Consider the following 14,795-nt stretch of genomic DNA (forward strand, 5'->3'; position numbering starts at 1 on the left):
CTCTATCTTCCATATCCTTCTTCACAGTAAACACTGATGCAAAATCTTGTTTAGTATCTCCGCAATCTCCTGCGTCTCCACACAAAGGCCGCCTTGTTGATCTTTAAAGGGGCCCTATTCTCTCCCTAGTTACCCTTTTGTCCTTAATGATTTTGGAGAATCCTTTTGTATTCTCCTTAACCCTATTTGCCAAAGCTATCTCATGTTCCCTTTTTGCCCTCCTGATTTCCCTCTTTAGTATATTCCTACAGCCTTCATACTCTTCTCGGGATTCACTCAATCTCTCCTGACATTTGTTTCTTTCTCAATCCAGCATTCCCTACACCTCTTCATCCTAACAGGAATATACTTTCTCTGGGCTCTCATTCTCATTTCTGAAGGCTTCCATTTTCCAGCTGTCCCATTAACTGCGAACATCTGTCCCCAATCAGCTTTTGAAAGTTCTTGCTTAAAATAACCCTTCCTCCAATTTAGAACTTTTAGATCTGGTCTATCCTTTTCCAAGACTATTCTAAAACTAATAAACTTTAAATTGAGGGGAGATAGGTATAAGACAGATGTCAGAGATAGTTTCTTTACTCAGAGAGTAGTAAGGGTATGGAATGCTTTGCCTGTAACGGTAGTAGATTCGCCAAGTTTAAGTGCATTTAAGTCGTCATTGGACAGGCATATGAATGTACATGGAATAGTGTAGGTGGGATGGGCTTCAGATTGGTATGACAGGGCGGCGCAACATCGAGGGCCGAAGGGCCTGTACTGCACTGTAATGTTCTATGTTCTACATATGAAATGGAATTATCGTCACTGGCCCTAAAGTGCACCCCTACTGACACCTCAGTCACCTGCCCTGCCTCATTTCACAAGGGTAGGTCAAGTTTTGCACCTTCTCTAGTAGGTCCATCCACATACTGAATCAGAAAAAATTTCTTGTACACACGTAACAAACTTCTTTCCATCCAAGCCCTTAACACTATAGCAGTCACAGTCTATGTTTGAAAAGTTAACATCCCCTACCATAACCACCCTATTATTCTTACAGTTAACTGAGATGGCCTTACAAATTTGTTTCTCAATTTCCTGACTATTGGGAGTCTATAATACAATCCCAATGTGATCATCCTTTTCTTATTCCTCTGTTCCACTTCCTTAATAATTGATTCCAATACTTTTCCAACAATTGATGTTAGGCTAATCAATCTATTGTTACCTTTTTACCTTCCTTTTTTGAATAAGGGTATCATGTTGAATAAGGGTATCAAGTTTTCCAATCCTTTGGCAGCTCTCCAGAGTCCAAGGTGTTTTGGAAAATTACAACGGATGCATTCACTATCTCTGTGGCTACCTCTTTTATGATCCAAGGATGCAAGTCATCAGGTGCAACAAACATATCTGCTTTTAATCCCACTAATCTGTCTAATATTTCTCAAATGATTGCATCCAATTCCCTCCCCATATCCTTTAGTATTAATAGGATACTTAAAACAGCTTCCATCATAAAGACTTACACAAAATATCTGTTTAACTGTTTGGCCATTTCTTTGTTCCCATAACTGTCGCCCTAACTATATTTTCTAAGGGGCCTATGTTCACGTTAACCTTTCTCTTCCTTTTAATATATTTACAGAAACTGTTATTGTCAGTTTTTAAGTTCCTCATGAGCTTGTCCAGGTAGTTTATTTTCTGTATTTATCTTTTTAGGCCCTTGCTGGATTCTGAATTTATCCTAGTCTAAAGGGGTTAGCACTAACTTTTGCTTGCTTATATACTTTTTCTTTAATTTTAACACTCTCCTTAACTTTGCGGTTAGTCATGACTGGTTTATCCTTTTCTGAGAATCTTTCCTCCTTACTGGGATGTACTTTTGCTGAGAGTGGTGAAATACCTCTTCAGATGTCTGCCAGTGGTTGCTTCCTGCCATTCTTGCTGATCTATTCATCCAGTTCACTTGAACTAACTCTATCCTCATTTCACTGTAATTTGCCTTATTTAGGTTAAACATACTTGCGTCTGACCCACTCACTCTAAAGATTGAATATTAAAATCTAATATGATTACTACTTCCTTGGGTTATCATTTACTCTGAGGTAATTTATGAAACCTATCTCAACCAGACCCAATATGGCTGAATGGCCTCCTTCTGCACTATAGAATTTCTGTCATTCTGAATATCTATGGAGAAATTAAGATTAATGTTTCAGGTCATGACCTTTCATCATACATGGAAGAAGTTAGAGATGGAACAAATTATATCTGAGCCAGCAATATGGGTGAGTGTGAGAGAAGGGAGTAACAAAAAACCGGCAGCTCTGGGATGGAATGGATAGCAGAAATGTAGGCGAAAGTGGGTACTGCAGATGCTGGAGATCAGAGTCTAGATTAGAGTGGTGCTGGACAGCAGGTCAGGCAGCATCCGGGGAGCAGGGGAATCAATGTTTCGGGCAAAAGCCCTTCATCAGGAATGTATGCATGGCAAGAGATGGTTATGGTGCAAGTTAAAAAAAACGTGGATGTGGAGAAGCTGTAAGGAGTAATCAACAGCAATAGTATTATGTTAATAGCTGGGTCCAATCAGGTATAAAGTGGGAGGATGAAATAATTTAGTGAAGGTTTGACTGACTATTCCAGCTATCTGAATGATCGTGTTATAGCCCAGTGAGATGAGATCTTCACTGTGCTTTGTGACAAAGAGAAAATGAGTGACTAAAACCAGCCAGACACAAACTCAGAACAAAAATATCAAAACCAAATTTTAATTTATCAATTTTATTTTATAAATTCTAATAAAATCACAGCATGATATAGCACAAGAGGCCAATCATACTGTTGTGCTTGTGCTAGCTTGTTTAATCAGTCCCACTCCCTACCTCTTTCTCCACAGTCCTGCAATTTTATCTTTTCAGGTATTTTATGCAAGTTCCTTAGATGGATTCTAGATCATAACTCACCGCATTATCCGAATCTGTGTTTGCTAATTACTAACATTCTGGTCAGTGGGAACAATTTCTCTTTATTCATCTGTGGAAACTCCCCTAAATCCTGAGAATATTCAATCGATCATGGGACAATCAAACTGGGCCCCCCTTCCTGCCACCCTTACATGATGGATCGAACCTGTAACAAATTGTTAATTACTGACTAAACTACCTGCAATCCTGCATTTCTCATTGTTAATGTACATAGCCTGCACATCCAATGGGTAATTTAGCATGGCCAATTCACCTAACCTGTACGTCTTTGGTCTGTGGGAGGAAACCCACATTGAAAAGGGGAGAATGTGCAAACTGCACAGTCACCCAAGGGTAGAATTGAAGTGGGTCCCTGGTGCCGTGAGGCAGCAGAGCTGACCACTGAACCACTATGCCACCCAGGACTGCAGTAGTTCAAGAAGGCAGCTCATCAATATCTTCTCAATGGCAACTAGGGATGGGCAATAAATACTGGACCAGCCAGCGACACGCCTATGCCATGGAAGAATTTAAGAAAAAGATCACACTAACTGATGCATTAGCTTGGCGAGTAAGTGACTGCAATGTGAAGTATATGTGTATTGAACCATTTGTTATCTGACGATTGCCTTGATGCTGTAGAATTAATTTGCATTTGCTTTTAACACAGTTGGAGTTTGGGAATCAGCTCTGCTTTGTTTTTCAGCACTCACTGTAAACAGACCTGAAGGGAGATGAACTTGAGAACTGACAAATCAATGTTAATTGGTTGAAATTACTTTTTAAAAGGGACTGCAAATGTGAAAAACAACTTCTCAATAATCAAAGCCCCTCATCCCTACTCCCATTCTGGTAAACCTACTCTACCCCATTTCCAAACATCTTGAGATCCTTCTCAAAGTCTGGCCCAGAAGTGCACAAAATCCTCCTAAGGAGGCTCTAGCAGTGATTTGTACAATCTCTTGAATTCTGTACTCTCTCTTTCTAATAATAAACGAAACAATTTCATATACTTGTTAAAGAGCTTATCCCATCACCAAAGGTTTTTTGTAGATAGAGCCCAAGTTTTCTCTGTTCCTGCAATTTCTTTAAAACTGCATCATTCACTTTGTTGCCAAATCTATATTCAAATGATGCCTGGCGTATTCATGTTCATGTTCAGAGGGAAAAGATAAAATACACTGAATTTAGAAAAAGGTCACTCAGAATAGCGATGAGTTATTCATTATCCTCCACCTGACATCGTTTTGTCTCACCCTATCAGCACTGCTCCCACTAAGCTGCACAGACACAGCTGCTCCAAGGGTCTACACATGGCAAATGGCTAGCCAATGCCATTCGCAACACTGACTTCCTCTTCCAGAAGTTGATGCCTATTTTGCAAAGGAGTAAAACAAGAAAATCACCATATAAATGAATTATAAAGCCTGATTTGAGTTTTTGCCAGCAGGTCTCCTCTGACAAATTTCTTCAGTAAGCTCCTTTCTAAAACTCAGCATTCTCATCACATCCTTGCGCTGGAGTATTTCTTCGATGGAAAGTAACTGGACATCATCTGCCAACTGAAGGACTGATTTTCCCCGCAAGGCTTCAAACATCTCCAGCACTGCTATCGCCGAGTCTTCCGCTGTCGTGCGTGGGCCGGGGAAGATCCTGGCATTCCACAGGCTAGGGCAGAATTTCCCACTGCCGGAGAATAGATCCTGGGAGAGCTTCAGGCCAAGGTACATGGTAGCCTCTTCAAAATTGATGCCCAGAAACTGCAGCTGGTGAATCTCCAACAGGGATGAGACCGTACACTTGAGATTGTCTCCAGTTCCAAAGATCACGGTGGCAAAGCCCTCTGGGACGCAGAGTGTGTGCAGGAAGATGTCTGGGGGTATCATGGTATTCGCCCTGATGCAGCAGCCACTAATAATGCTGTTGGCACCCACACAAGTGCCCTGCCCCAGCCGGGAATACTCAATTATACTACCAGGAGACACATCACAATTCGATCCTACCAGGCTCTCGATGATGCACGGAACTTGTCCGTAATCCTCAGAGCAGGACCGACCAATTCCAGTGGACCCAGACAGCAGCCCCAACTGTTTTCTCAGGGTGCTATCTGCTGTCAGGTGGTGGAGATATTCCTGGGTGGTGCCCAGGTGATAGAATTTGGAATTGTTCAACATAGCTACATTGAGTGGAGTCCCTTGGAGACGAGAGAAGATTTTCTGCCGAACTGCCACCAGTTGCTGTTTCTCCTGGCTGACATTAGCTGTATTTTTAGTGTATTCTGGCGTGGCCCGTGGCCCCAATGCTTGCAGAAAGTCACCATATGCATCAATCTCACACCCGAGGGTGCCAATTTCTCCAAGGATCACCAGCAACTGCTTAGCTGTTTGACGGTCAAAGTAATAGATGCTATCTGTGTAGACAAAGCCCACATCCTCAGTACCTCCGCCGCTTCTGACACAATGGTTAGCTTTGCAGATAGCTCCTGCCTTCTGCATCGTTTCCACACTGGGCTTGTGAAGGAAGCGATAGCATGCTTTATACTCCAGCTCTTTCTGTACAGCCTCCATCTGACCAAGCTCCAGCACAAAGACACCATGCGTGGTGCCAATGGACAAGGAGGAAGGATGAGCAAGGGCAGTGAAACCAGGTCTGTCAAAGCATATGGCTTCAGTGTCATCCAGACTATAAAGCTCTATGTCATCGGCACAGCTCACCAGAACCCCAGGCTTCATGTGAATGGGAAAGTCGATATACATTGCAAGTTTGAGTTCCAACATTTGATAAACAGGGTTGCCCAGAGGAAGGGTGGTAAAAATCTTTCCCAGAGCACTGGCACTCAACAAACGCTGGCTGTAACCTCCTACAATGAAAAAAAGGAAAGAATCACAGCGACGAACATGTCTTAAAAATGGATTTATGGACTACATTCACTCTCTTTTCAAATCCTGCCATAGCCACACTCTTTCCCATCTATCTCACCTCCTCCAGCTCTTACACCCCTCCCTATCTCTGTAACCTCATCCAGCCCCTACACTCCTGAATGGTCTCTAAACATCTACTATGCATTCTGAATATTTATCACATCACTAGCATCTGTGCCTTCATGGGCAGCCCTCCTTAAACCCTTCAGTTTAATACACCCGTTACCTTGCTAAGCAAGTTTTCAGTCACCAGATTCAATGCTAAATTTGAACTAAATTACATAAATATGGGCCTTGGAACATTTCAATGCTTTTAAAACAGTAAATAAGTGCAAGTTTGTAGATCAGCGTTTGAAATATCCTTCAACATGCTCATTATTATTTCAGTAATTTATTTTTACGCTTATTATATTGCAATTCAACCTCTGGACTGTGAATATGTTTCTTGAATAAAATACCACTATTATAATCATGGACTTCATGCTTGGAGTTTTTGTAACCAGAGTGTTCAGATTCCAAGTAATTGCCAAAAGAACTAAGCACAAAAGCTGGATAAATACTTGAAGGCAAACATTTGCAGGAGATGGAGAGACAGAAGTGGTGCAATGAGACTCATAACTCCTTTCATAGGCACAATGGGTCAAAAGGCCTTCGACAGCCCTTTAACCAGCACAACTCTCAGTACTGACACTTTGACAGTGCGGCACTCCCTCAGTCCTGATGCTGGGATGTAGAGGCACTTTCTCCATATTGCTTGAGGAGTAGCAGCTGGAAAGGAGACTCAAGTGTCTGGACTGCAACTTGAACCCACAGCGTTCTGACTCAAGAGATGTTTGTACGATTTGTTATGAAGGTGTAGATGTGTACTGTACCTTTAAAAGAGTTGAAAAGCTAGCAAGGACTGACAAAGTACAGAAAGTCCTGAACAAAGTAAGACTGTAACACTCGGGAAACAAATAGCTGCAGCTGAGTTGCTATGAAACAAAAAGGCAAATTAAATTCGGCCAATCAGTTTAAATTATGCCTCAAGATACCAAAGTTCAATTAAATTTGAATTTAGTATTTTGATAATATTAAAACCAATGGAAGGAGCCAATGTTCTGAGGTGTAAAACCGGACATTTTGAACAGTTGGAGGGAGTCACCAACAAGTACAGACTGCTAGTTGAAGAGCTCTCTGAAAGGTACTTGGTCTGTAAGAAGTTTGTGCAGCAGAACATCGAAGCTGACCTAGAGAAAAATCTACAGAGGAAAAACTACAAAGGAGAATTGACAAAGCTGATTGATTTTGAAACAATTTTTTTGTAAGTCTTAATCGGGGTTTTATCGGACTAATATTGTAGAGTGGGAGGTAAAAGATAGATTTAAGAGAAAGGAATTTCAAATAGTTGTTGGTTTTAATATTCTCTGCTGGACCTATTAGAATAAAATTGTTAATTTTTACTTTAAATAGTGACCTTTGGGATAGCTCTTTGCCTTTCGAAATTTAACAGATTACGGCGTTAGATGAAATTTCTCTGTGCAGCTGGTTTAAATTAGCAGAAGGATTTACCCAGTCTTGTAACATATCCACTGAGCCAAGGCTGGCTCCTGGCTTGCAGAATAGCTTCTCTAAATAACTGGATATTTTGTAGACTTTAGAATTGCATGATCCATATCCAGGACAGTAGGCTCTCTGGGAATCCATGATTGTCAACTGAAGTACTGGTCTCTGTTCAAGTTACCTTATTTTTCCCAACACAATTTATACAATCCCCTTTTTAATCCACATAAAAAGACTTTCCGTATTTACCAGCATGAATTAAAAGAATGGTGAAGTTATCCAACTTGTCTGCATAGAGTTCCTCTAATCGATGAAGAGCAAGGAGTGTAGACCCTCCGTTTCCTGTGCAAAACACATACTTATAAACAACTTTCCTTCAAATAAAAACCAAATATTGCGGATGCCAAAAATCTGAAACAAATGTAGAAAATGCTGAAGTATGTAAGGCAGAATCTGTGGACAGAAAATCAGAGTTAATGGTCTGAGGCCTGAAGTTCTGTAAAGGCTCCTAGTGGGCTTGAAATGCTAACTACGTTCTTTTGAACATTTTTACATTGAGAATTAATGGTTCAGAGATTAGACAAACGTGGCATCTTGACTTTGTCTACTCTTTAATATTCCATACACTACCAAGGGAAGAATAGGCTTGATTTACAAACCTTTTCTCTGATTGGACAGTTTCATCGTCAAATTAACATGGCCACTCTTTGACAGAACTATTCCATTTATGTGAAGAACAGAAGGTGGACATTTCACCCATCAAATGCATGCTGGCTCAGTGTAGAGCAATTCAGTTAACTGGCCTCAAAGCATATAGCTTTGCAAATTTAGTTTGTTTAAACTCCCATTCAATTTTCTTTTAAAATCATTGATTCCTTCCTCTTCCACCAGACACACTGGCACTGGGTTCCAGGCCATTACCACTTACTGCTTAAAATCATTCCTCCCGTCACTGCGCAGCCCCTATTTGCCCATTACTTGCCCAAATCCTAAACTTGAGTTTATAATGCCTTCCCTATCCCATCTACCAAAACACATCAGTTCACATTTCTCTGATCTACCCAATTATTCCAGCCTATGTTGTGTTGCAGGCAACTCATCCCATTCTGTGCAATGCCAAATATAAGGGAGCACAGACCTGCCTTAGACAGGTAAAACCTAGGTTCACCTGATTGATTCCTGGCACTAGAGGGTTGGCTTAGGGGGAGAGGCTGCGTTCTCTGGAATATAGAACATTAAAAGGTGATCTCATGGAATCATTTAAGAATATGAAAGGAAATGACGAGAGGATGTTTCCACAGGCTACAGGGATCATAGATTCAGGAAAAAGTGCCATAGAAAATAGGAGTATAGTTGGACATGCGGCCATTTGTGCATGCTCTGCTCTTTGGAAGCTGTTTCAGACGGAGACGAAAAGTTATTTTCATATAGGGGTTGTGAATCAGAGAAGCATCTCAGTTGTTGGGTATTTTCAACATCTGAGATCACAGGTTTTTGGATTTTAACAAAGTCAAGGAATATGAGGGCAAAGCTGGAAAGTGGATTTAAGGTGAAGATCAGCCACCATTTTACTGTAGGCAAATGGGTTAGTCCGGATCTACCTTCTTATGTTTTTACGACCTCTCCAGCTTGTTCCTCTATGACACTGCAAATTAGTTCACTTCGAGTTTACAGGTCCAATTTCCTTTTGAATGTAACTATAGAATCTAATTCCACTTTATTTCCAGAAAGGACAAGCCAAACAGAGAACAGCTATGGAATTCCTAGAGGCATGGCATTCATCCACAGATTCAATCAATAAGCATATTGACCTGGACACAATATACCGACCACCGCAGCGGACAGCTGGAACTGACAACCGGAAGCGGCAGATTCAAACCACTACAAATTCCGGAGGAAAGATCACAGAAGCGCTTCACAGGAGGCTCCCAAGCACTGAGGATGTCACCTAGACAGGGGACGAAATGTCTGCAACACAAATTCCCAGCTCGGCGAACAGAACCACAACAGAAAGTACAATTCAGATGTTAAAATGCTCTTAGGGAGGGATGTTCTACCCTGTGGTTCTTTTAGCCAATATTATTAACTTAGACATATTTGCCAAAGGAAACATTTTCTTCATGTAATCACTCCATCATTGGCAGTCACACTTTCCCTTGCCTAGGCAGTAAACTGTGGAATTCCCTCCAATAATTTCTCCACCTCTCCTTCTTCTTTTGAAGATGCACCTTAAAACCTACCTACTTGGCCAAGTTTTTGGTTGCATGTGGTTCCATGTCACACTTTGCTTTCTAACGCTGTTCTGAAGCACTCTGGAACATTGTAATTCGTCAAGATGCTATATAAATACAAGTTGTTGTTCCTGCTCTTTTAGGAGAGACCAAAACTGGGTGCCATGAATAAAACGGTGACTAATAAATAAATAGGAAATTCAGGAGAAATTTTTTCTTTACCCAGTCAGTGGTGAGAATGTGCAACTTTTTGCATTGAATATAGGAGCTCGGAGATCATGTTGTGGCTGTACAAATCCATTGGTTGGGCCACTTTTAGAATAGTGCATTCAATTCTGGTGTCTCTGCTATAGGAAGAATGTTGTTAAAGTAGAAAGGGTTCAGAAAAGATTTACAAGGATGTTGCCAGGGTTGGAGGGTTTGAGCTATAGGGAGAGGCTGAACAGGCTGGGGCTGTTTTCCTTTGAGTGGAGTTGAGAGGTGATCTCATAGAGGTTTATAACATCATGAGGGGCATGGATAGGGTGAATAGTCAAGGTCTTTGCCCCAGGGTAGGGGAGTCCAAAACTAGAGGGCATAGGTTTAAGGTGAGAGAGGAAAGATTTAAAAAGGACTTAAAAGGGGCAACTTTTTCACACAGAGAGTGGTTCATGTACGGAATGAACTGTCAAAGGAAGTGGTGGAGGCCAGTACAACTACAACATTTAAAAGGCATCTGGCTGGGTATATGAATAGGAGGGGTTTAGAGGGATATGGGCTAAATGCTAGTAAATCTGGTGGGCATGGACGAGTTAGACAGAAGGGTCTATTTCTATGCTGTACATGTCCATGAATCCAGTACTCTAACTCAGTACCACAGGGAAACAGTTGATGTCAATAGTTGTACTGAACAGCCTATTTTTGTGCTATAAATATTATGTAGTTCTATGGGAGAACAATCTAAGCTTCTCCAGTCTCACCACATTAAGAAAAGGCCCCCATCTAACAAATCCTCTCCAAGAACTTGAACCTTTTCTGAAAGCATAGTGCCCAGAACTTTGTACAATACACTCATTGAGGGTGAACTAGTGATTGCTAACAGTTTAACATAACACCCTTGGTCATCTTTTTGTACCGAGGTCTTACCAATTTTTGGCCCAATAGGATCAGCAAAAACATGATACTGCACACCAAGGGGAAGCTCGCTCTGCCTGAGCTTACTGCGGATCTGACGCTCGAACACCTGCTCTTGCTTTTCATCAGCAGCTGTAATCACCACAATGTCCCAGAACTCACCAGGAGTCACCTCCTTTCCTTTGGAAAAAGGTAAATGTAAACCATCAGGGGAAAGTTACAGGGAAGCAATAACACATAGAGCAGTGATTTAGCAGTAACCTGTCAATTGCCAGAAATCAAGACAAATAAATTAGCAACCAGGAAAGTCAATCTAACTCTCTGCATCACAGCGTTCTACAATTTCTCTCTTTAAATAACAATAAATGCTAGCCTAGCCAGTGACACCCATATCTAAGTAATGAATGCCTTTGAATACATTACAGAATGTCTTTGGAAAATCCAAGTACACCATATTATTAGGTTCCCTTTACCCATTCTATTTGTTCCTTAGAGTCATTGAGTAATAGAGTTCTTTAATTCATGCATAGCTTGTGGACAGAGTTAGCTGGGCCAGCATTTATTGCCCATCTCTAATTGCCCAGAGAGTAATTAATAGTCAGCCACATTGCTGTGGATCTGGAGTCACAAGTAGGCTAGACCGATAAGGATGGCAGTTTCCTTCTCTACAGGACATTAGTAAATCAAGTGGGCTTTTCCAACAATCATACACTCTTAATTCAACATTTTACCGAAGTCAAATTGCACCATTACCATAACAGAAGTCAAACCCAGGTCTCTGGATTAATAGTCTAGCGCTAATACCACAAGGGCATCACCTGCCCTGTCACACAGAAAAGAGAACAGCACAGAAAAACACCCTTCTGCCCATTGAGTCTGTGCCAGTCAAAACCAAACATCTAACTATTCTAATCACATTTTACAGCACTTGGCCCATATGTCTTGGCACAGCAAATGTATATCTAAATATTTCTTAAACTTTATGAGGGTTTCTGCCACTACCAGCCTTATAGGTACCATCACAGATTCCCATCAGTCTTTGAGTGAAGAGCAGTTTCCTCACATCCCCTCTAAACCTTTACCTTAAATCTATGTCTGGTCATTGATCCCTCCATCAAGAGGAAACGTTTCTACCTGTCTACCCTATTTATGCCCCTTATAAGTTTATACATCTCAATCATGTTCCCCCCTCACCCTAATCTCCATTACTTCAAGGAAAAGACCCCCAGTCAATCCAATCTCTCTTTTTCACTAAAGCTCACCAGTCTAGCAAACATCCTAGTAACTATCCTCTTCAGTGCAATTACATCCCTCCTATTATGTGGATTCCAGAACCACACACAATACTCTTTCCAACTACCTTTCAGTGACCTAACCAAACTTTCACAGAGTGCCAGCATACCTTCCTGCTTTTAAACTCTATGCTTGGCTCATAAAGATAAGTCTCTCATATGCCTTCCTAACCACTTTATCCAGTGGTTACTTATCCATTACTTTGAGAGACCGGTGGACATACATATCAATATCCCTCTGATACTCAGTCCTTCCCAGAGTCTTACCATTCATTGTGTATTCCCTTGCCTTGTTTGTCCTGCCCAAACATTACATTTATCTGGATTGACCTTGCTTAAAAATTTCTAATAAATCTGTGAACACACAATTTCTCTTTATTAAAACAATGGCTTAAAACTCATAAAGGTGGATAGATCCTGTGGATCCTATAATTTTGCAGGAAACTAGGCAAGTAATTTTTGGGCCCCTTGCAAAGATATTTGTATCATCGACACACACAGGACATTGGTGAGGTCACTTATGGAATACTACATTCAGTTTTGATCTCCCTGCTACAGGAAAGATGTTGTGGAACCTGAAAGGGTTCAGAAAAGATTTACAAGGATGTTGCCAAGGTTGGAATGTTTGAGATATAGGGAGAGGCTGAATAAGTGAAGGTTTTTTTCCCTTGGAGCATCAGAGGCTGAGGGATGACCTTATCGAGGTCAATAAAATCATGAAGTGTATAAGTAGGGTGAATAGCCAAGATCTTTTTCTCAGGATAGGGGAATCCAAAAGTGGAGAGCACAACTTGAAGGAGAGAGAAAAGTTTTGAAAGGGACCTGAGAGGCAACATTTTCATGCAGAGAGTGGTGCATATATGAAACGAGCTGTCAGGGTAAGCGGTGAAGGCAGGTACAATTACAACATTTAAAGGGCATCTGGATGGCTACAGAAATAGGAAGGGTTTAGAGGGATATGGGCCAAATGCTAGCAAATGGGAATAGATTAATTTAGGATATCTGGTTGGCATGGACAAGTTGGATTGAAGTGTCTGTTTATACAACCGTGTATCTGCCTGATTGTATTAGGACTTTTAGAAAATCATGTCACTATTTTCTTAATAATGGATTCTGACATTTGGTGTTATATTTGTGATTTTCCAATCTAGTGTGTCCATTCCTGAACCTAGGGAATTTGGGAAGATCACAACCAATGCACCTGCCATCTCTGCAGACATTTATTTTAGACTTTGGGGTGGAGGCTATCATGCCCTGAGATTTGTCAACTTTCCGTTCTAATAATTTTCTTAGCTTGTTTGAATTTTCTCCCCTCTGACCAATGACTAATATTTATAGTGTTGAGTGTTTTCTCTTTCAACGTGAAACTCTCCTGAACTTTCTTTGCGAGCAATGGATGATGTATCCTTAGTAAAGTCTTTTGTTCTCAAAAGAAAAGAACATCTCTTTGCTGAATTTTATGAAATCTTATTGAACCCACTAAGGAACCCAAGTATGACCTTCGCAGAGCCATTAAGACACACAAAGACCAATACCAATCCAAACTAGAGACCCAGACAGACATCCGGCAACTATGGCAAGGACTGAAAAACATCACAGATTCGAAAAAGAGACGGTGCAAGACAGCAGACGGTGACATATCCCTCCGAGATCATGTCAACTCCTTCTATGCTCACTTTGAGCAGAGTTTCAGCGGAGAGGTAACACCAATTCCGACAAGTCCGGACGAACCTATCCCAACAGTCACAGCATCAGAGGTCAGATCAGTTTTCCTTTGTGTGAATCCAAGGAAAGCATGGGACCAGACGGAGTACCAGGCTGTGCACTCAGAGCATGCGCAGATCAACTGGCAGAGGTCTTCTCGGATCTCTTCAACCTCTCCCTGCAGCAGGCCACTCTCCCTGCCTGTTTCCAGAGGCCAACATTATCCCTGTGCCTAAGAAGGCTCATGCAGCATGTCTGAATGACTGTCGCCCAGTGGCCCTGACTTCGGTGGGCATGAAGTGCTTTGAAAGGCTGGTCATGGCATTAATCACCTCCAGCCTCCCCACCACTCTTGACCTACTCCAATTTGCCTATCGGACCAACAGATACACGTCAGATGCCATATCACTTGTCCTTCACTCCTCCCTAGAACATCTTGACACCGAGAACAGCTACATAAGAATCCTACCCATTGACGAGTGTTCTGCCTTCAACACTATTATCCCCTCGAGACTGATTACTAAACTTAGTGATCTCGGACTAAACCCCACTCTCTGCAACTGGATCCTCAGTTTCCTGACCCACAGGCCACAATCAGTGAAGATTGGGGACAATATTTCATTGTCACTAACATTCAACACTGGAGCCCCCCAGGGGGGGGTACTCAGCCCCCTACTGTACTCACTGTATACCCATGACTGTGTCACCAAACACCAGACTAACGCCATTTACAGGTTCGCTGATGACACCACCATAGTCGGTCAAATCTCTAAATTTTTTTTACAGTTCCAGCATTGCATCCTGCATCTGTGTAGGTGAGGGGAACTATGGAGTGGGAGAGGGGCTAGTTGGAAGCAAGGAGGTAGGAGAAATTGTGAGAGGATGGAAAGGGGAGAAGAGTGGGTAGAGAAGGATGGGAGTTGTGGCAGTGGGGTGAGAGGGTAGAAGGGTAGAGATGTGACGGGATGAGGGTGTGGGGGTTAGAAGGGAATCAGGATGGGGGTGTTCTGGGAGGGATGTGTGGAGATGCTCGGGGTAGTAGGAGTG

At 41.8% G+C, this 14,795-nt stretch overlaps 1 protein-coding gene across 2 annotated transcripts in view; it reads right to left on the reverse strand.

Annotated features, from left to right (window-relative positions):
- Positions 1-3,367: 3,367 nt before the first annotated feature.
- The window catches only part of fpgt (fucose-1-phosphate guanylyltransferase), a 17,392-nt gene continuing 5,964 nt past the window's right edge, over positions 3,368-14,795 (reverse strand). The window contains exons 2-4 of one of the 2 annotated variants that reach the window (XM_043698546.1): positions 10,765-10,932; positions 7,658-7,750; positions 3,368-5,805 (exon numbers count right to left, since the gene is read on the reverse strand). In XM_043698546.1, coding sequence (XP_043554481.1) covers positions 4,364-5,805; positions 7,658-7,750; positions 10,765-10,932 — 1,703 coding nt within the window. In that variant the 3' untranslated portion in view covers positions 3,368-4,363. The remainder of the gene's footprint in view (positions 5,806-7,657; positions 7,751-10,764; positions 10,933-14,795) is intronic. The other variant, XM_043698547.1, reaches the window with a different exon arrangement.

The sequence above is a fragment of the Chiloscyllium plagiosum genome, chromosome 11 (assembly GCF_004010195.1).
Source record: "Chiloscyllium plagiosum isolate BGI_BamShark_2017 chromosome 11, ASM401019v2, whole genome shotgun sequence".
NCBI classification, from domain to species: domain Eukaryota; kingdom Metazoa; phylum Chordata; class Chondrichthyes; order Orectolobiformes; family Hemiscylliidae; genus Chiloscyllium; species Chiloscyllium plagiosum.